This window comes from Homalodisca vitripennis, chromosome 1, assembly GCF_021130785.1.
Source record: "Homalodisca vitripennis isolate AUS2020 chromosome 1, UT_GWSS_2.1, whole genome shotgun sequence".
Lineage (NCBI taxonomy): Eukaryota > Metazoa > Arthropoda > Insecta > Hemiptera > Cicadellidae > Homalodisca > Homalodisca vitripennis.
In genome coordinates this window covers 56,123,292-56,147,711 of record NC_060207.1, presented here as the reverse complement: position 1 = coordinate 56,147,711, position 24,420 = coordinate 56,123,292, and the positions used below count along the sequence as shown (strand labels likewise).

General features: G+C 31.0%; 1 protein-coding gene across 2 annotated transcripts in view; it reads right to left on the bottom strand.

The window, feature by feature from the left end:
- Positions 1-24,420, bottom strand: part of LOC124361879 (sister chromatid cohesion protein PDS5 homolog B) — a 69,069-nt gene that overhangs the window by 41,102 nt on the left and 3,547 nt on the right. For both annotated transcript variants that reach the window (XM_046815931.1, XM_046815939.1), the window contains exons 2-9: positions 15,454-15,546; positions 12,975-13,175; positions 10,527-10,711; positions 9,007-9,214; positions 8,068-8,327; positions 4,762-5,008; positions 2,652-2,803; positions 475-621 (exon numbers count right to left, since the gene is read on the bottom strand). In XM_046815931.1, coding sequence (XP_046671887.1) covers positions 475-621; positions 2,652-2,803; positions 4,762-5,008; positions 8,068-8,327; positions 9,007-9,214; positions 10,527-10,711; positions 12,975-13,175; positions 15,454-15,537 — 1,484 coding nt within the window. In that variant the 5' untranslated portion in view covers positions 15,538-15,546. The remainder of the gene's footprint in view (positions 1-474; positions 622-2,651; positions 2,804-4,761; positions 5,009-8,067; positions 8,328-9,006; positions 9,215-10,526; positions 10,712-12,974; positions 13,176-15,453; positions 15,547-24,420) is intronic.

The following is a 24,420-nucleotide window of genomic DNA, read 5'->3' as shown; positions in this document are numbered from 1 at the left end:
GTTTTATTATATACATATGACATATAACTTTTAAATTTTTTCTACATAGTCACCAAAAAGATCAATCACTTGTCATACCTTTGAAATACCTCTAAAATTCTGCTGTCTGTGAATGTAGCCAACCTGTCGCGGCTATATGAAGCTCTTTGTCATTGACGAAGTGATGACAGAAGCCACCGCTTCATGTTTGGAAATGAACTCACTGAAAATATGTTCTGTGAGGATGAACACTCGGATTTGAGATTTGATAGTTTTAAGATGATGACACCAAGGTCAAATCTATTACTCTGAGCTTGAATGACAATGGGACTATGGCATGGCTAATTGGTATTTCATCAATATATACAAGGTAAGCACCACAAAAATAGAATAAAGATACATATAATCTCTAAATGAACCTGAAGACGTATGCTATGTTTCCATGAATACACAGGGAAAGCAGCCTAATTGTACACAATAAATATATCCACTTACGTGAGTTGACTTTTCTGTAACTCAATAAATGCTTTTGTTGCATGATCGTCAATTGTCCCCACCATATGGTACAGTTTCTTCATCCTCTCTTCCGGCATTAGAGTGTAAGGTACCAAAGATGTGTTCAGTAGCCTTTCAACAAGTAACCTGTTCGGTAATAAAAAAAATTAGAAACCATACCAAATGTTTTTAGATAATAATGTTTTTTGAATAATATACATATTTGGTACTACATTTTTTTTTTTTTATTAAGACAGATTTGGTGGTTTGATATTTCAATCTTATAAAACAAAGTATATAATAACATTTCCTGGCAATAATTTTACTGTACTAAAAGAAACTCTCAAGATTATGATCATTCAAGATCTTCTAAAAAGCTCAAATAATTAATTTAAAAAAAGTTAATTTATTTTTATTTACAAACTTTTATATACCTCCCTTCTAATCTTACTATTTTTGAAGTAATTACATTATCAAAAATATACAGAAATTATATAGAGGAAACTTTATTTTTTGGACCAGTATTATTGTTGTTTATTTTCTGCTGTTTTATGGTTATACGTGTTTAATGGATAAGGCTTTGTAACTCTTCACAATAAACCATTATTTCATAATCTATTATTGCAGTCTGTTCATTATCTAGGTCTAGCATATTTAAAGTATTTCCAATTAGAAATGTGTTCTTTATTTTTAATTTAGCCCTAATTCATCTGAAGAAGAGATAAGTATTTTTAGCCATATATTTATACAATGATTAATTTTATACATATTGTAAATATACACTTGTTATCTTTAAGGTAACTAAATTTATTAGAAACCAGAAAAATTTGGTCATGTCAAACAATATGCCTTCTATAGTTTTTTTAACGTAAAAAACTTTGTAAAATGTGTAAAATTTCTTCTAAATTAAACATATACATAAATTAGTAAGGAAACAAGGAATTATTTAATAGCAAAAATACATTCTATCATGTAAACAGGGCATTTAAAATATTTGTTACATTTATAAAAGACTTGTAGCATACAATGCATACTGTACTTTCGTTAAATTTTTTCTCTTCTTTAAACTGCTATAACAAACTTGAATAGAAATAATGAACTTGGAAGGTAAGTTATGTTTTTTACCTAGACTCTTCATAACTACCACTTCATCCACATTATAGTAAAACCAAATCAATGGTGTATGTACACTGTAAAACCCCTTTTATTAGCGTTATTCTCAAAGTTAGTAAAGTAAGAACAAACTGCATATTTGTCTAACATTATATGGTATATTATAGAAAAATTTTCATGTGTTATTAAAAAAAGTTCTTCTACATAAATTTATGAAAACTGAACATTTTGTTAGTTACAAAATAAACTAAGCATCTTACATCAACTAAGAAACAACTCTGCCCAATTTGAAGGCCAACTGCAGGTTACTATGCACTAATGTTACATACATAAAGGTCAACAATTTTTATTTCAACTGTAGATTACAAAAATCTACGACAAGGATATTAAAGTTGTTTTATTTTCCTTCATTCATGACTGAATCATCAAAATCTTAAACTGCACAATTATTAATGGTTGAATTAAATATAAGCTTGAAATGTCCATTTAAAAATAATCCATTAATTTGAAAAAGAAATAAAAATATTAATAGGTTATTTTAAGGCTATATCTTACACAAATATTTGTGTAGAGGTAATTTTTATAAAAAAAACAGGAAATGGGCTGATAGATATTTTCCTAGTGCTTGAGTGTAATTGTACACCTAACCCTTCATATATCTGACATCCTGCTGAGAACAAAGGCCCTATGAGTTGAAGGTATTTTATATAAATCATGGTACATATTTAGACTTCAAAACTGTTAGGCAATTTGAAGATAGGGTAAAACTCAAACTTTGGTAACAACCTGCTCTTATCAAGTAATCCGAAAATAAAAACTTAAAAAAAGTTATGCTTCAATGTATGTATGTATGTACTGGAGAAGTGAATCATTATGTTTATGTAACAAGTCAAATAATGTATATGATTTACAGGTTAGTAACATAAGGTAAAAGTTGTCCATCCGTACTAACAATTGAGGACTTCTAACATGTTAACAGAAAGAAAATATAATATTTAATATTATATCCTCTTTTAAATTATTAACAATGAAGGGCTTTGCGTGTACAGTGAATATAATTTTACCTGTCCTCCATTCCCACCATATAATAGCCATGTAAAATTTTATCTTTTATCCATGTGACAGCTTTCTTAGTAGCTTGAGGCAAGTCTCCATCCGCCAAGTGTTTCCTGTATATCATTGCAAGTCCCGACATTGCTTCTTTCCTTATTTTAAACTGTAAAAGAGTACACTCTAATAAGTAAAAACAAAAGGTAAACAAGTATAATCTCTAATGCAAGTTTACTGTTAACAAAACTAACACAGCGATAACATATCAGCATATTAGTCTGCTCTCACACAAACCCCATAGAAAAACTTTTGCTTGTTTCCTTTGCTTATTTAGCAATCAGAGTAATTTTTATAACTTTTATAATTGTTATGACTTGTTTATTTTAGTTAATGTTTTTGTAAGTAAGTGGGTAATACTTAATTTAAAAGGTATAATACTCATAGAGTGGTCACCACATTCAACAGATAGGTTTTCAACTACAAATAAAGAATAACCCACTCGAAACAAAAACCAGCCTATCTTGAGAGCATCACCACTATATAGTAGCATTTCTTTTGCGTAGATTGTAGGTACTAATTTTTTTGTGTTGAAGCCAAATATTGAACCCAAAAAATTGTCAAGAAAGATCTGAATTTGAGATTTATCATATCACTAAATGGACATAAATCATGTTCATTTTCTACTATTTCCAAAGTTTCAAACAAAATCTTCCTTAAACTAAACTAATTAACAATCGATCATTTCAACTAGAAAATAGTTTTATGTTCTATGTCATTGTCTGTTGTGTGGTCGATAGATAATGGCAACCACAAATTGTAACACAAGTGCCTATGCTGAGGGAGTTCTTTGTTTTATGAGTGATAATCACATTAGGTTATTAGTGGTAGTTTGAAAAAACTGAATGTAGCTAACCAAAGTAAGAAATATGATTTGATACATGATTGCATGTTTCTGTTCATGGACTGTAGCAAATCTATCCAGGGAGAACAATTGATCGGTAGTATATAAATTACTGATCGCAAAGTACATAATTTTTTTGAATGAAAAACCATAGACATATAACCAATCCAATTAACAAATTATCATAGTTTTGTAAATAATACTTTTATTGTAATACATACCTTTTATATATTATGTATCAATACTAGTTAGTTGCGCTATTCACAGACATCAGATAATCAGCATTACGCAAATTATTGATTGTTAAAACATGTCTGAGTATGAAAAAGCATACACCCAATCAAACTAACATAAATATTATCGTTAATAAAAATAATGTTTGATTACAGTTTATATTTGTGTTGATGCACTTGTAAATTGTAATGATTTGGATGGGAGTAGAAGTGAACAAAGTGAAAGTGACTTAACAACACAATTAATAATCATGTAATATCTGACAATATTGATAGTCATGAAACAATGTAATGTACAGTAATGTAATGTACAGAGCAGTGGATGGTGAAAGTAACCATAACGCAAATAAATTCCTAAAGTGCTATGAAAAAAGTGTAAACAGGGTGAATATATGATTTTCCTTTATTGAACAACAGGAATTAAATATGGTAAATTTATATTACTCATATAATGTTATACACTATTAACCTATTAAAAACATTAAATCCAAATAAACTGAAACAATTAATCCTCCAAATAATCACTATGTGGTGTTATGTCATCAGGTAAATCAATTTTGTCACCAGAAATAATATTATTGTCTTGCAAAATATCTCGAATATCACAGGTCAGCCACATTAACATACTGCAACAACCAAACAATGATAACACCAGAACAATGCTGAACTTTAATGCTGAGAAGCAAAAATGAAATGCAGTCAGCTGACTAGGCACTTTGTTTTCTTTCAGTCAGTACTATTGTGACAATACAACTGTATGTATTTCATTGTAATATTCTATATATATAGAAAAAGCTATAGGAATGTTTTGTGTGTCCTTCACCAAAATAAATTGAGCAGATACCCAGTAATGTGAAAAATTGCATAAAATTACGACCTTATTAGTTAGCAAACACATTAATGAGCTGTAATATGACTCATACCGGATCCAGGGTTAAAAATAACAACTTTTATACTCAATCAACAATCATCACACAAAAACACAATTACCTTCTTGTCCAAAGTACGTTCCTTAACAAATTCCAGCAGATCTTCGCTATCTGACACCACCTCAAAGTCCCTTTTGGCAGTAGAGACGATTGCCATTACAACTTCGTAACGTACATTTTCGTCCGAGTCATGTTGCCTCATCTTTAATGTCTCTGTGATGTCTTTCCTCAGCTCAGGGTGATTCAGCAAGAAATGCATAGAGTATTGGACACACTTTATTCTTATTGATACACTTATATCATTGAACCTGAAACAGGTAATTGGAAATTGATGGAAAAGTTAAAATCACACAATTTGTACATTTCTTACTTATTTTGATTTTAACAGTCTATATTGACAGTTCTGTTAAATGTATTTTCTATTTGTCAATATGAATTTTTCTTAAAATAAATTTTTATATATATATATAAAACAATTATTGGACTTCTTGGTATAAATTTCCTTTAATATTTCGGCTTTGCCGTTTTCAAAAAAGTATAATAAAAAATAACAACACAGCCAACAAAATTTACAAAAGTAAAAATCAATATATATATATATATACAAGCCGAAATATAGAAACTGTTTAACCTGTTGAGTCCCGGGTTATGGCAGCACAGGGGCATCTGCTGGCCCGGGTTTTTTCTGGCACTTGGTTACTACTTTGCATTATAGTTATTTTTTGCATCTGCATAATCATATACTCATAAGTTTTATTTTTATGTTTATTTATTTCATATTATTGATATTTCTAAATTCAAATATACATATTTAAATTTATATATATATATATATATATATATATATATATATATATATATATTTTGATTCCAAGTGTAAGTTTATTTTTTATAAATCAATAAGACTAGGATAAACAAACTAAATAAATAATATTAGAACAAAACTTTATTTACTTGGTCCAGAGTATGGTTTAGGCCTAAAAGTTCCTATAAGTATGGTATTCCATCATACATGGGTGTACACACAGAGACACATTGCAGGGGATACACATGAAGTAAGTGTCTTGCCTTCTTTGTGGTCTTCTGGTCGTGTTAGCACAAACATGACATTTTCGCCTGGGCCTGTCTTTGTTTACAGTTGCTGGAATTGGCTCCAAGAAATGACATTGTGTCAGTCTAAGTGGTGTAATATTTGCTGAAGGTCGACCTCCTCTTTTGTCTTTTTTCATCTCACAATGTTTCTCAATGATTTCTCTCACTAATTCCTTACGGAATTCTGATAGTTGAGGAATTTTTCCTGTCATTTGATGCTGCAAAATGTATGCATTACGTATGGTTACATCTAACAAATGGAAAAACAGTTTTTTGTACCACTTCAATGACTTCCGAGCGGTTTCGTTGAACGACAACTGCATATCACCTGCATCAACTGCACCCATGTGCTGATTGTAATCCAGAACACTAACGGGTTTTACAATCTTTTGACCAGTATGGGGATCACGTTTACCAGTTTCTTTCATACCATGTTCATGCATTGTTGATAAAACCCTAACCTCCCGTTGATCTAGCCAACGTTCATATAACATAAATTCTGCATGATGTGAATCCGTTTCCCCTTTTTTCAATTTTTTTAGGCCTTCTTTTGGAACACCACGCCTTGTTGGCAAGCATGTTCCACACATATTTGTACTTTTACTAAATAGTTCTTCTGCTAATGAGGGTGAGACATACCAGTTATCAAGGTACAGTTTGTGTCCAAGATTGAAAAAAGATTCTGTAAGAGTCAACACTACCTGACCTGACATACCTACTTTATCACTGAGGTCTTCAAAATTTAGCTGAGTTTCAGAACCAATATATGGTAAAACATTTAGAACGTATCCTGTTTTGCAATCAGATATGATAAACAGTTTTATGCCAAATCTTGCTCTCTTACTAGGAATATACTGGCGAAAAAGTAGCCTACCTTTCCACAAGAAAAGTGTTTCATCCAATGCAAGATTCTCATAAGGAGTGAAATTGTCAGTAAATGATTTGTTTATAGAACAGAGAATAGGGTTTATCTTATGTAATCTTCCTAAGGTTTTAGAGTTTGTAACAATACTGTTGTTGAAATGCAGCATTCTACACAGTATTAGAAACCTGTTTCGACTCATTGCCTGACCGAAGAATGGTGTTTGAATTACTGTATCGGTAGACCAGTACTCTTTTATTTTATTTTTTCTCACATGGGACATCAGGATACACAATGCTAAAAAGCATAACATTTCACTCTCATTGGTATTGTACCAATTATCAATTTCAGATCTAGAAACATTGGGCAGCTTAGAAACGACTTCATGAAAATAGAGATTAGTCTGCTCAACAATGTGTGATACTAATTCCATTGGAAACAACGACAAGAAAAAATCTAGGTTTGTAGATTCCTTACTTATTCCAGAATCAGCATTTATTCCAGATTTTGAGCTGTCAAATGGAAATATGTGTGGAATAAAGTTGGTATCATTCACCCAGGGATAGGTAATTGGAGGTAGCTTTCTACGTTTGGGGTTAGGCCTACATTCAGTTCCTTCATTACCAGTAAAGTCATTTCTGGGATTATAATTTTGAACTACCTCGTTTATTACCAAGTCAACACTATCCAAAGTAGGCTTATTTGGACGATTATTAGAATAAACAGTATCACCTGATTAGATGGTCCTGGTACTGGTTCATCGAGATAACCTAAATCGTGGTTGAAGTCTGCATTACGAACTAGTTCACTAAAAATAAAATCACCACTTCTTACACGACTGAAAATATCCACATCACTTTCGTCGTCACTATCAGATAGTTCACTAAACTCACTGCCCAATAATTCATTAATATCTTGATCAAACAACTCATGCTTACGCGAAGCCATAATTATTGTGTACAAACAACAGCAACCGGCTGAAACGCCTCAAAGTTTAGAGTAAAAACAGGCTGCCAAGTATCGTAGCGCGAAACAAAATATACCTCACGAGAAAGCCAGTGTTCTCCCGAGTAACCCGGTATATTGAACGTCATTTAATTCAACAAGTACGGCAACGGGCCACGACTGCACACTTGCCTCAGTCGCAACTGTGCGGCTACGGGATCCAACAGGTTAATATATTTAAAGAATTCTTATTGAAGATTTATATATATATATATACATGCATATTCAAAAAAGTGTATAATTGCACAAAGGCTTCTTGTAAGAAAGACAAAATAAATTTTGATTTAACATTTCCACGAATTGTCGTTGTCCAAAAAGTACAAAATAAACAAAATGTTATTTATTTTGTACCTTTTTGACAATGACAATTCATTGAAATTTTAAAGAAACTGTATTTATAATGCGTACCTTCCAAGGAAGGCCCTCCACAGTTGAGAGTGGTGCTTGGCCAGGGTAGAATCCTTTTCACTGAACATCCGGGCTAGCAGAGCTACAGCTCCCAATCTCTCACTCTCTTGGTTGGACTTGAGCTTACATTCCAGCTGTGGCAGTACCGCCAATAGTACCGACGGACAGATCTTGTTGAGCTCATAGATTAGGTCATAAACTTTCGTGCAGATTCCCAGCCCTTTCTCTTCCTTTCCCAGGATCAGCACATGGTTGAAAAACTGGAGAACATCATTCTCTTTTATTTTCTCAAACAGTTATATAAAAATGTACGGCAGCTTAACTAGACTTTTTTTGGTATTTAGATATACTACATTGAGACTTTATTTATTATATAACTGAACAAAAGTTTTCAAATTCATTTCTGATGCACCAGACTGTGTGTTATAACAATAGATTTAATAAGACATCTAATGGTTCATCTTGTTCATGGAGGTTTTTTCAGTTGAGAAGTTTCTTAAATTACATTATTTATAATACTAACGCTTGTTAGCATTTTGAAATGTTTAAATTCTTATGTTTTATTTAGTTTTCACTCAGGTCTAAACTTAACAATTGATCAGACCCAAATTATTGGGCAAGATTTTCCTTGAATCTTAAAACAATCAGAAAATCAGATATGATAACACATCTAATGGTTTGTCTTGTTGATGCAGGTTTATTTTCACTTAAGAAGTTTCTTAAATTACATTATTTATAATACTAACGCTTGTTATAATTTTTTAATTATTTCAAATCTTAGTTGTGATTTTTATTAATTTTTAGCATATAATGTACTATATATATATTTGACATTGTCATGTATGTCTCATAAGAAATATTATTCCAACTAGCTAAAGCCCAATGATGAGTTAATTTTACATAGGTTGTTAAAAGGTTGAAAATGATCAGTTAACTTACAGCTTGAATATAAGGCTCCAAAGTGTCACTACATTTGACAACTAGATCTTTGGCGAGGAGATAGGAATTCTTGCGGGTAGACTTATTGGGTTCAACAATGTTCATTAAAATAATATCCAACAGTTCATTGCTGACTATATCCGACTCGGTGATAAGAGGACACAGCACGTCCAGCATGAAACTTTTCACTTTGCTAGAATGCTCGTCACTGTTAACAAAACAGAAAAATCAATACAACCTCCCAATACGTGTTTAAAATTGTAATTTAGATATAAATTAATGGTTGACATCAGAGTAGTCCAAAACTTACAGATCTGGATATTTAGTAATTCAATTTGTGCAAAGAAATAAACTGAGGTAGAGGTTTCAAAGAAACAGTGTTTATTATAGTAAGAAGTTTTTAATTTTTGTACAAAAGTACAAAATCTGTTGTAGTCAGCATTCATTGATTCTGGTATAGGTTTGCTTACTGATTAATTAATGATACACATCAGTATAAATCAATATTGCAGTAGCACCAAGGAAACATTTTTGTAAATTTTTATGAATGTCTGGACTGGGACTATAATATGGATTTAAGAGATTAAAAGAGAAACCTTTATAACACAACAAAAATCATTACTTCCAGTATGTTGTCTTCCACTCTGCTCCCTCCAGTTATTAATGATTTGACTAGATCATCAATTCTGATTATTTAAAACAATTTGATATTGGCAATATTGAAATTATATCTTGAGGCACAAATCTAATAATTAGTATTTTATTCTGAATTTCGATCACTACTTCAAACTTTTTATTTTAAATTTCAACCTGGTGTGTGTTTCCTGCATTGTGAGTCCATTAAGTCTATTTCAATTAATTGTAATGATAACATAGACCTAGTTATGTCTGAAAATAGAAAATTAAATACTTAAATATATTATGATTAATTCTCAATATACCAGGTGTCCAAACATCCCATTCTCCTATTATGTTTCAACAGAAATATGAGTAACCCATTCAATATCTATGGGATGATCATTATAAGACTGAAAATTGTTTTTGGAACAAATGAGAAGTTTAGTCACAACCCTAAATAAGGAATTGGTGGATAAGTTGAAATTAAAAAATGTCATCATGTGATATTTTATTTCAAAGATAAAAAAAAAAACAATGCTACAAACTATGGGTGTCTGTCTAAATCCAGTACAAAATGGCGGTCTGTAAAAACTTTTAATCTTTTTTAACAGGCTAAAAATTCATAAATAATCTGTTTTAATAATTAAAAGATACGTATTTTTAATGAAATGAAATTAATTCTTCTCTGTTATTTGGGATTGAGTGATCCCTCCATGGATAATGGTAAATATATTTCTGGCCAAAAGTTTATATGGGGAGGACAGAAACTTTTGGACATCTGGTAGATTGAAAATTGGGACATTTATTTGATTATTACACTTGACTAATTATTTTATAACAAAATAAAATCAGATTCTCTTCTTTACCACTGAATTAAAATTAGTAATAACTATAAAACTTACTTGACAATTTTAAACATAAGCGAAAAAAGGTTGCAAAATATTTCTTGGCAGTCTTCCAAATCAAAGCACATATTAAACGACTTTACATAAGCCAAATTTTCCAGCAAATAAAAGTATCTCTTGAAGGCAGGGTCCTTGGGGTCCTTCAATCCTGCCAGTTGCTTGATCAAGAACAAGAATATTGTCTAAAAACAGAAAAATATTATCTTGATTAGTATAATAGTAGGTAAATTGTAAATTATTCAGTAGTAGAGTTGAGTCTCCTACACTGGCTGGGATGATACTCGAAGATAGTGCAAAGTGCACAGTCTTCAACTGAATACTGTAACACAGTGACAGCTGAAATCAGATAACTATCTGTGTCTGAAGAGACGAAACAACATCAAAACAGCTTCACTACAAAGAGTATCTATTCCTTTGCTCAAACTTGGTTTCCCAATCAAGCATGGTGGTTGTGCTCTCTAAACCTAAGCAGCCATAATATGTGGTGGGCAGAATAGCATTTGTAAAGAGCAATCCATTTAAATGTGATGAGTATATCTGAACTCAGATCACAGAGACCACCCATGTACGACCAGGCACGTTAAGTTTCCTTCCCCAGGTAGCATGAGCAACACAGGTTCTGGAGCTGTGTCAGAGAGAGTTCAGTTTACAACTGACAGAACATTTACATTTTTACTTGTGTTAATGAAACTCCAACTAAACGCATCCTTATGTATGCTCATAGTTTCACTGTTAATAAGGAGTGGGAAATATTTATTTATATTTGCTAGTTTATTAAACATATTTTAAATGTTTACAGATATGTACTTCGGTGAACATTTCCTGAAAATATCACTAAGAAATAGTCTTTAAAGCTGGCTACTGAAAATAGTGCACAAATTCTACACTTCAAACCATACAATTATTTTCCAGTTATTTTAATGTTGATTTTGAGTATTAGGAGGGCATAATGTAGATTTTGGTGAAACATTAAAATATAAATTCAGTACTCAAATAGGTTCATCTATTGAATAATGACAATGGGAAAGCTGGACAATTTACTTACAAAGACTATTCTACTAACTAGAATGTTACATTTGACATCATTAGAGCTCTTGATGTTTTGTGAATAAATAAGTATTCTGATAGCTTTCTGCTTCAACTTCTAAGTTTCTTTCAAGTTTGACTTGGATACAGTCAACCAGAAGAAGCATTTCAAGTAACAGATAAGGAGGATACTTAGTAAAAATTAATTCAAAGTCAATTTAACTTATTTATAATCAATCGGATTCAGTTATTAACGCTATAGATGGAGAACAATACAGACTTATTGATTAATAATGAATTATTTAATTAGAATTACATTGCCTTTAATCAATTAAGAGGGCAGTTTGATAAGTCAGTGACTTTTTGAATTTCCTGCAATCAGCTATAATCCATCAGTGGATAACTTTCTAATTTTGAGCAAGCTGCATCGTGCAGTTGGTGTATGAGAGCCTTTCAAAGCAGACAACCCCATCCAGAAATAGTCGATAAAATCCATGAAATGATATTAGACAATCGGAGGATGAAAGTGCTTGAGTTGGCTCATGCTGTAGATATCTCAACTAAATGGGTACATCACATTTTACACAAATATTTGGACATGGAAAAAACTCTCCGCGAGATGGGTACCGCGATTACTCTCACTCAACCGCAACCATATGACCATTTCAAAGAATAATTAGCGATATTCATCTGTAATCTGGGCGAGTTTTGGCACCGTTTTGTAAATGTGAACGAAATATGGATCCATGACATCACGCCAGACCAAGGAACAATCGAAACAGTGGGTTGCTCAGGGTGAACGTGGACCAAAGAAGGCCAAGCTGAGCCTGTCAGCCAATAAGGTCATTGCCACAGTTTTTTGGGATACACAGAGTCACCGGCCAATACTATTTAGAGCTTTTGGAAAGATTTGACGTTGATTTGAAGCAAAAACGGCCATATTTGGTGAAGAAGAAAGTACTGTTCTATCAAGACAATGCACGTGTGCAAACTTGTCTTGTCACAAAAGCAAAAATCCATGAATTGGGCTACAAACTGCTACCCCTTCCAGCATATTCTCCAAATCTAGCCCCCTGAGATGACTATTTCCTGTTTCCAAACCTAAAGTAGTAAAAGTAGTAGTAAAGTAAGTAAGTAGTAGGAGATTTGGGTCGAATGAAGAAGTCATTACTGAAACAAACGCCTATTTTAATGGCCTTGAGAAAACCTATTATTTGGAGGGAATAAAAAAATTAGAAAAATGTTGGACTAAATGTATCAAGCTAAAAGTAGATTATATTCAAAACAAAATGTTTATTTGCAGAAAAAAGTTGTTTTACTCAAAAAGTCACTGGCTTATTAAACTGCCCTCATTTTTCAATTAAATATTTATTCTCTAAAATTGAAAATAAAATACATTCAAGTTTATCCCTCTCTTACCTTGACTTGTTCAGGATCCTTGTATGGTGCCTCTGGTGCATACACCCTGAGAACATCAGCGATGCAACAGGCAATGAGGAGTTGAACATCTTTGCTGGGGTGCATCAGGAAATGTTCCTCAGCAAGATGTAGGGCTAGTGGTATGAACTGTTGGTACATACCCTCGTCCTGTCCCATTGCCTGCAAGGTGTGAGCCAGTGTCTGCAATAACACTTTGGGTTTAAACACAATATCAAGAGATGACTGAAATTTCAATTCAGTCATTTGTTGCAAATAATCATTAACTATTCCTTGTTTAACCCTTTTACTGCCGGCCATTTTTTTTATTGTACCAGTCAAAATTGCCAAGGAGGAAAATCACTGTTGTGCATTCATTTACAAAAAATGCTGTATCTTTTTTATTTTTCATTAGATTTGCATGAATTTTTATTTTATTTACTCGTATTTAAATGCTGTTTTTTAAATAATAAAAAGACATTTTAATTTGAAACAAACACATTATTTATTTTTAAAAATGATATAAATAAAAAATAAATAAAAAAATAAAAATTGTGTTTGGCATCTGATAATTTATTTTTAAAATTATACTAAAATTATGAGCATGATATCATTATAAACTAGAGCAATTGCTTAGAACATATACCAAATTTGAAGGTGCTACCTTGAAACATAACTGCACTATGAGGATTTTCCCAAAACTGGTAGGCCTCCTCTAGGCCTACCAGTGGAATTTGAAGGTAAACTTATCTGTGCCACATCCCCCTCACTATCTAATAACTCCTCATTATCTGATGGTAAGATACAGTCAGGATCGTCATCAGTGTCATCCACATCACTTTGATTGTCATCAATAGCCCTAACAATAATATCAGATTCGTTCTCGGCATCTGAATCTGACAAATTCTGAAGGAAATCGTCACTTAGTTCGTCTTGCACTTACTTATTGTTCCCTCACTCACAGGAGAGTTAGATGTAACTCTTTTACTCATTTTATCCTTGATCAACAAAAGTAACACTTCAAAAAACTTTCGATAACATTGTAAACAACAACAATGAACGAAGATTTCAGTAACATAATCCGATCATCTGGTTTTGACAGCTGTCTAGGTAGTTCGTCAATTCTAGTCAAAGACGACAAAAATAGAAATCCAAAGTTCTTCAAATGGCTTCTTTCATTATCCTTTGCTCCTAAACAACCAAAATACCGAATATTTTGGCATTTGAGCATAACAGTAGCCAGTAACGATAAAAAAAAACAGACGTCCGACATATCGGACGTTGGCGTTTTCGGCAAAAATGCCGACGTCCGATATGTCGGACGTCGGCAGTAAAAGGGTTAAATTCCAATAATTAAATCAAAGAAAATGTTAATTGTAAATGCAAGAAAGCAGTAACTGGCACTTAAGAGCAATATCTAGCACTAAAATAAAAAATTTCTTTGATGCTTTTCATATTTTAAAATTAAAACATGTATAATTATCATGTATATTTTTATGATATGTTATTATATATATATAAAACATATCATATATATATATATATATATATATATATATAAATATATATAAAATAAATTTATATATATATATATAAATTTATTTTCAACATTTAAAGCTTATATGTACATTTTAAAATTAATTTAACCCTTCCCACGCCATAGACGGATATATTCAAATGATAGAGTTTGACCTAAATGCCAAACACGATTATATCTGAAATTGTATAGCAATATATTGTGTCACTTGGAGGGTTTAATAATTAAAAAAAAGAAGTCTTTGAAATGGCAGGTGCACACTCCATGCTTTCGCAGTTGACTAGGAAATATTTTTAGATGACATTTTGTATAGCTATGTCCACATGCTCATCTGCCTTGCGTGTCCTACAGAGCATGTGTATATATCCGTTTTGTGCCCAGATGATAATATAAGATGATAGACCTTATCTACAAAACCTTAAATAAAAAAATAATCTAATAATTTTTAGTTTATATAGTTTTTCAGTATCATTAGATTGCACCATGAATTTGAATGTAGATGAAATTAATAGTATGGTAAATACTTATTTTTAGATTTTTATCAAAAAATAGACTATGCTAATTTCAACTAAAATGTTCTGTTTTAATTTTTTGTGTTTACCTCTTTGCATTTAAAGAGAAATATATTTTAAAGATGTCTTGGGGTAAAAGGAAAATTATGGAATTCATTAACAGAGTGAGAAGGGTTAAATATTTATGATTATTATATATATGATATATATATATATACACATATATATACATATATATATATATATATACATATATATACATACATACATATATATATATATATATATATATATATATATATATATATAAAATTAAACACATAATTGTACTTGGTTTAACAATATAATTTGTTTACTTATTCATAACTCTTTACACACCACTTTAGAGAGAATTTTTTTAACAATATTATATACTTTACATACACACTCTTACCTTGAGACGACGGATTAACTCGTCGGACCCCAACTCCTCATTGACAGGGCGACAGCCCTGGGGGTATACTATTTCATGTGGCATTGTGCAGACCTGTCGATATACAGATTTATATAAGTGAGAATACATCACTTATACAAAAAACCACAAGAGAGTGCAGTTGAGGGAGGAGCCTATTTTGCCCGTGACCTTGGAGCGGCCAACGAGAACTGAGCGACGTTGCCAAACTTGTTCCCCGCTGTAACCACAAGCCGCGCGAGTCCAGCGTTCTTAAAATACTTAACCGTTACGCTCAAAAGAAATGTTAGAGCTGTCTTGAATTAATTAACTACGTATTACAAAATGTAATTTTAAGGTCATTTTTAAAAAAAGTACATTTCTGTAGCTTATTTCCATGTTGAGTTAAATGGATTGAAATAAATTATTGTATTATATTACTCATATACGAAGATCGTAGGATTAAAATCTTTAGCCGAAATATAAATTAAAAAGAAAACATAAAAATACCGCAAAAACGTTAATTTCCCGTATTTAACAGTTAGATAATGCCATTATCACTGATATATAATAAGGCATTACATGTTTGCATAGTATAATCATGTTATGTTAAATGGATTTTCAATTTGGTAAGAAAGTTATCAAATACAACTGAAATATAATATATTTCATATTTATTTAAAATGTATAATATATTCATAAAGAACATATTATGTTCTTTTCCATAAATATACTTATTCAGTACATAACGGTGGGAATTGTTGCCGCAACGGTTTTGTTACGCACTTCGGTTCTCATAAATTTATAACCATGTGAAAGCATTTTTCCTACCTGGCTATTAATAGTCTTGAATCTGTGTTATGTAAAATTGTTTTCACACGTGGGTGATTTAAATATTTAAACTGGCCATAGTTGAAAAATCATTCAGCACAAGTATTTTTATAATATGAATGCACTTTCTTATAAAATTCTAAAGTAAGTTTAAAAATAGTAGGCCCTAAAAGTTATTTAGTGGAAAATTTGATTATTTCATAATTTAAAAATATAATTGCTCCATAATTTTAAAATTGATTATATTGTTAAATTTTTTTAATTATTTTTAATCAAACAACATGTCATGCAGTGTCCAATATAAGCAACATGTATATTAATTTTGTGTGTGTTTAGTAATCGTTTAAAATCACTGAAAAGATTGTTGTATCGTATGGAAATAAGCAAGTACTTTACTCTGACTAACTGACAGGACGATTTGTTTGTTTTAATTGATAGTTAGTTTGTAATAACATTAATAAACTATACAAGTAATTTAAATATAATATAGCAAACTGTCAACGCATTTTAAATATTGTTTTTCAATTATACTGATAAGTTTTAAATGTTCAGTATCAGTGTTAGTTGTGATAGCGCAGCAGTTTATCAGCCACAATGCGCCAGCCGTGCCGGGCGGCAGCGGCAGTTGTGTGGCAACGTCGCGCAGGCCAGTCCATTCTATTGGTCGCCGCCAACTGCACTCTCTGGTGGTTCCTTGTATAAACTTTTAACTGATTGTTTAATTTCAGTTGATTAATGATTAAAAACTGATAACATACCATTTGCATCATATTAAAGTTATATATTATATGAATCTATTTATAAAAATTGAAAATTTGATATATACAATTTTAATACATTTAAAGAAGGCTTGTTATTTTTGGGAGGAACTATTAAAATTGGAACATACAATATCCTTATAATAAATAAGCAGACAAAACACTAAATGCTAATAATATAATGAATGCAAAAATGCCTTTGTTTGTTTGTTTTGCTTTAAAAGCATAAATTTGGCAGTTTCATATACAAACCAAAATAAGGCATGGATAATTAAAATTTTTCACTGAATGATTTCATACAAAATTTGTTTACTCAGTCAAAAAAAAAAAAAAGAAAACAGAAATGCCCAAAAGGCTAGAGCCAATATTCATGCTCTCAATTGTAACTCTAATAATGAATCAGAATGCTATTCAAATTGTTAACAACAGTTAAATAAAAAGAACTTTTGTACTGTGTCTTGTCAAAAGATGGAAGTGTTCAGGAACACTTACTTCAAAATTGTTGTCTTAAACCTACCGATTCCGATATAGGGCCAGATTAGCGAGATCCTATTGTAGGCCTTGTGTTAAAGTTTACAAAGGAAAAGTAATACTTCTGAAGCTTACTCAAAGGAGCTGCCAATACTTTTCAGTTTTCTTTGAAATTTTTTCTAGTGAAAATGAAAAAAGGTCCTTCCAGTATATTTCTGGTATGACTAGATTGTGACCTTAAATTATCACCCATTTTCGAAATATCAGTAGCAAATCACAAATGTTACATCACAATGAGAATGATAACATGTGGCGCAATAACTATTTGTCATCAACTGGCCACTGATTTTCTACAAGTTACATAACCTAGCAAAATAAGATACATATTTCAAAACACAGTACAGCAGAAAGATTGTGACAAGTCATATTCCAGATGGAAAAAGCTACTAATGATATCACTGTAAACAGTTATTGCCCCAAATGTGTACCTCAATGTCACAATCGTGACTACTAAAGCTGGAAAGCTAACCACATGTTATATTATTTCTTGTTTTATACAAGACATCTGTTCATATAGTAGTGTTTTATTAATTAGACCTATTTGTAACTTATCAGTGAAATTATTTTAAAACCATGATCCTAAAATTGGATATCGACACAAATTAGATAGATACAAATAAATAAACAACTTGTTAGCTAGCTATTAATTGTTCCATTGTTGAACTGAACTTGAATAAGTCAGTTAATCTAATTGTTATCTATTAATAAACTAAAAATACCATTCAATTTGTTATAATTTCTAAAAATTATTTTTAGAACCAACTGTAAACACATTTTCAGATTACAAACACAATTTGTTCAAGAACTGACATCTTAAAAAACAATTTCCAAAAGTGGAATATGGCCCTTCCAAAATGCTATATGAAAGCCTGCATTCAAAAGGTCTATTGGAAAAACGGCTGGGTTAAACTCACCATACAAATAATACAAAGCATGGGGCTCTAGAGCCCCACATCGGCGTGAACGTTTTGATGGTTGTTTTGAATTATTTATGACATTATGTATTAGGTTTGCAGAAAAATTCTCAGGGTTTTGTGTTTTTTTTTTTTTTTTTTTATTTGTTTGTTGAGGATCCTGGTGGGAGCTGACTCATCACAATGGGCTTGAGAAATTGCACAGAAACTAGGCTTCAGTCACCAGGCAATATTAGATGGTTTTCAAATTTATTGGAAAGGTGAAAAAGCTCGAAAAGTGGGAGCCCCACGACTTTGAATGATTGACAGAAATTGTTATGTTTCAAGATATGGTATATTCTTCTTAGCTTCTGCGAAACCAAAATGGCCCTTTTTCAATCGAATCGGGAACTTGTGATAAAAAGTGGATCGTGTAAAATACCCGGAGATGTTCAGAACATTGATTGATGCCGACGAGCCTTTCAGGCACTTTCGGTGAATACCCATCAAAAGAGGACTATTGTTATAGTATGGTGGTCTGCAGCTGCTGGCATGATTTACAATTTTTGAAACCTAGCAGAACCATCGCAGCAGAGTCCTATTGTGAGAAAACTGATAAAATGTATTGAAAATTGCTTTAGCAGCAGCCAGCATTGGTTAACAAGCCCATCCTGACCCATGACAATGCCCATCTGCACGTTGCACAAATTGTCTGAAAATTAAATGAATTGAACATAGAAATTCTGCCTCACCTACTATACTCCCCACACTTCTCGATAAGTGACTGCCACCTATTCAAGCACTTCAATAACTTTCCCACCGGTAGAACCTTCGCTAATTGACCAGGACATAAACAGCTTTCGTCAACTTAATAAATTACCAAGCAACAAATTTATATGCTGACGGAAATGATTCACTTTAACACATAGCAAAAGATGTGCTGATTCTGCTGGTGCTAATTTTGATTAAATAAAGTCAATATTACTGAAGATATGCCATTTCGAACTTTACCTATTAAAACCCTGAGAACTTTTTTCTCAACCTAATAATTATTAAACTATTTCTGTTCATATGAAACATGTTACTTTAGTATTTTAGATACGTTGATATCGACTGAAAGTTCTGTTATTCAATTATTGATGTTTGTAATGCACGATATAAAAACTGGGTCCACTTATCATACTATACCTCCTTTATTCAACATTATAGCACAAATAGTCACTGTTTTGAAATTTAATTTTGAAATTCGATTAGAGTACGATAAGAGGACCCGGTTTTTTACATCAATATTGACAAAATGACTTTTAACTTAAAAAGACTTAATGAAATTGCCTTAAAAAGTGATAAAACTTATTTTTCTTGGCTTTAAGATGTTGGTATGGTGCCGTAAAACCCATTAAGGGGATTCCCTACTGAAACTAGTGATTTTCTTTAAAACATGTTTTATGATTATAATACGTATATATTTGGGTTTCTTTGGTCCTAGAATAATGGTTTCCACTGTTATATTTAAAAAATATATATATATTATATACTTACCCCCTTTTTGAAATTTTTTGAGTTGTTTTTTAGAAAAATACATGGGATTTTGAATGTCTTATAACTTTGTAACTAATGAACCAATATTGTTGTTTATTATCTCATTTTTAAGAACATGACAATTACTAAGTTTTTGTGCATGCTCAAGTTTATGTCTCAAATAGTTTTAAATTTATGGCTTTACAAAAACATTTTAACCCTAGAACTGTTAATCGACATAATTATGTCGGTTAATGCCGCTTTTGTAGTGTTAACCGTCAAAAGTTTGTCGGTCAAACATTCCCTCGTATAATTACTTTTTACAATATACTCCGGTAACGTATCGATATAATTCATGCACCATTGGATTCGGGAAGAAAAATGCTAAGGAACAGAAGAGTTTTATTCCTCTTTGTATTATGGTTATGACGTAGCAAGCTTGTTATTTTGAACGTAAAAGAAAACGCGACGCCGTTTGTTGTGACCGCCATATTGCCGCTACCGTTCTGTATCACTTTCGTGCCGAGCTGTAGATATTTGTAAGTTTTAATAGTTTTACGCGTGTTTTAGTGTCGTATTTAATGTGTAGTGTGTTGTTTGATGTCGTAGTAGTGTAAACATATATATTTTAGAATAAATCAATTTCTATTTACTGAAATATGTTTGAGAAATTACCGGCTTTGTGTAGGCTATGGCAAAATGACTTGGCTAAAATTCATTTCACATAGTTTGTTATTGTTTTCACTTACTAAACGTTATTTATAGCACTCTGAAGTAACTATTTATTTTTGGTAAATAGATAGTTTTCACAAGAAAATATGTATTTCCTGTAATTTCTTTGGTTATATATAATAACTGTTTGGGTTATTCTATATTTTTTCAATATCTTTAGTTATATTTATAGTTTTCTAACTACATAATATTTCCTATTACTTATAAACCATAAATTTATAAATTTTGATATAGTACAAGCTTTAGAAACTATTTTATATTTTGCTGAATGAAAATTTTTCGCAAAATTTTTGAATAATGGCAAAATTTAACTTTTTTTACTTTTCAAAAAATAATTTATGGTAATTATTTCATTACTACTGTATATTCTATTTTATTCTAAGTAATAAAATATGCAAAATAACATGTATTCATAGATAAATGTATTAGCAAAACTTGTTTTACCAAAGTCTTACATGTACACCCGATTTTCAGAATTTATACGCATCGCTGCTTTTTGTTCTATAGCTTTATGATGCTTTCATAAATGTGTATATTGTTTATGTTTTTCTGAAACTAGATAAAATTTGACACAGAATGGCTATCTCACTTATAAATATTTCTCACTATAACTTCATTTGCTAGGTATGGTCCCCCCCAAATTTAAGAAATATTTTTTCGTAAATTTTATATTTGATTAAAAAAAGTGTTTATTAGAAAATTTTTGATGGTTAATTTTACAATATAGTGCAATTCTACGTTTAATTCTGAGCACAAAAATATATACTCTTATTTATATTGCTTTTATTTTATATTTTTAATAATTTTTTTAAAAAAACCTTGCGCGAAGCTCCAAAACAGCCCGACACTACAGGATGAAATGACTGCCAGTTCTAGGGTTAAAACATTTTTAAGAAATAGTATTTTTATTTATTTTTTATTTAAACTTTTGTTTAACATGTAATAATATCCACGCACAAAAAGTTTTACAACATTATAAATAATATGTAGTAAAAGTTTCACTGTGTTAGCTTTAATAGTTAAAAAGTTATAAGAACTTTTGTGTGAAAAATACAAAAATTTTAAATCTGCAGGAATCAGCGTTTGAAGTTTACACGACCTATTTAGTAGCTATAAATGAAAGTAACTTACCATACTGGTACTTGTAGTCGTTGAATGGTATGTTTATATATTGAAGACAAATGTAGGCCTAATAAACTACCAAAAAGAAAGAGAAAAGGCTATATTTGCTATATTATTACTAAAAAAAGGATGGCTGGAGTCTGGTTCTGGCACTGGCTGACTAGACCAAAAGTTGGTGTGCGTGCTTCTCTTCAAATATTTTTTTCATAGTGATGAAAAGTTATATTATAGTAAATGTTGTGTTATTATGGTTTCTTATAAGCCATAGAATTAAAATAAATATAAAAGTTAATTTCAATTTTTTTGTCAAAATTGGTCATTTTTCAGTAGGGAATCAATCCCCTTAAGTAGACAACCATAGTCACAGACATATGGAAAGCATATTTTGGATTGAGGGAAATTAGTTTTGTGCATTTTACCAACAACCGTATTAACAACTTTTTAGACCCAGCAATTGGTGCTAACACTCAAACGGTCAAAAGCTTATGGAAGGCTGTGAAACAAAATTTTCACCAACCAACTTGCTTGCTTGCAGATCATCTCTTTCAGTATTTGTACAGAAGAGAGGTACCTATGGTTTTCTGGAGAGAATGCTCTCAACCTCTTATTAAACGCGGTTAAATCATTGCTCCTCAGAAGAAAATATATAAATAGTTCCATAACTTTCCTATTTTCTGTTCTAAATGTATGTAATGATGTTATCATTTTGTTATTATTTGAGTGTTTCCTATTTCCTATTCTTATTGTTTGCTTGATTGTTGTGATTTCTTTATTATTTATGAAATTGTCACTGTGTATATTAAGCTAATTATTTTAATTTCAAACCTGATTGTTATTTTGACTATAAATACCTTACTATCGATTTGTAACTTCGTATTCAATATGCAAATATTATGTATTGATGATTATACCAATCAATATGAAAAACCAGGTCCACTTATCGTAGTCTGTCCAAAAATTCAACTAACTTTTTTTATAGATCATATCAACATGAAACATTAACCACATTTTGGTTACATATAGTAAACGAAAAGATAACTATTGCTTGTAATTCATTTTTTAGCTCCTTAATTGGCCCATGTAAAAATATCCTATAGTTTGTAGCAAGGATTCTGAAATACCCTACACGAAAATGTATGTCACGATATGTATTGTAGCATGTTTTATATTTTGCAAAATGGAAATAGTTTCTTGAGATTTTCTTTTATATATCAATGAACATAGGCTACGCTAATCTTTAATTTTTCTTTCGTATTGTATTTGCTCATATGCATATGTATGTGTCAGTAGTATATAAGTAACTCTATAATTTATACGCTACTTTAATTAAGTATTTTTTACGGATCCACCTTCATGTTGCACTTGTTTATGAACTACATATATTGCTGTTGTAATTTTTCTTTTTATTCACGATGTTGATGTTATTTGGCACTTGTTTTGCTTATTTTTGCTTTTGTTTGCTTTAGCATGTATGCATGTAAACTATTTATGTAAGTTGTTTTTATCAAGCCTCTTGTATTTTCATAATACCTATATCAAATGTGAAATGGTGTAAATGTGAAAACTGAAGCATGGATTCAGCAGAAAAATCTTATACAACGATTACTTTAAAAAGTTGATTGCATTTCATTGTAGGTCTAGCCTATAGTATTATATAAAATGTATATCCATTACTGATTTCTTATTACACTAAAGATTTCTTTCAGCAGATTGTCTGAAAATTCATGGAAATAAACAAATTCAATATGCAGTTTTTTTCTCAATGTAATCACTTTTCCAAAACAATTTTGAAATTAGGATTACTGAATTAATGAATCTAACTCGTTAAATTCAGACTCAGATTCAGAATCATTACCAAACATTAAAACAATATTGACATACATCTCAAATATTATGCAGCCATCTATCGACAGAACTCACATCGTGGTAATATATGGTACCTAGTAGTGGAGACATACTCACCTCTCCAGCAGAGAAGACATCCCTTACCTCTCCATTGTCTCGCTTCTTCCTCACCTTGTATCAATGTTAAAGAGGCCTTTTTTATTATGTATATGGGGAGACTTTAATAAGCAGCTTACACTCGTTATTCAATTGTTATTATCGAACTATTCAATATATTATCCAAATTCTATATTATATATTAATTGTACTAATCAATAATTATAGGCCTAATACATTAACATTACATTACAATTTTTAACATAAATATAACAATAACAAATCCAATTATGGCCTAGACCTACACATCAGAAATATCTTACAATATTTATAGATTGCGCTGACTGCAGTGAGCAACCATTTTTGTGAAGGCAGTAGCCAACCCACATGTATATCTAGAAATTTATCACATAATTTCCTCATATTCACTGTCACTTTCAAAATTTTCAACAAATGTGTTACTTTACTGTTAATTGTATACATGACAAATAACTGTAACTAATAACTAGGAATCATATGTTTTGTTAAATAAATTGTAATAATGAATAATCATTCAGATAAAAACAATCAAACCATTCGATAAAACAACCGAAAGAGTGTAGGCCACTTATTATAGTCTATCCTGTATATATTTACAATTTAAC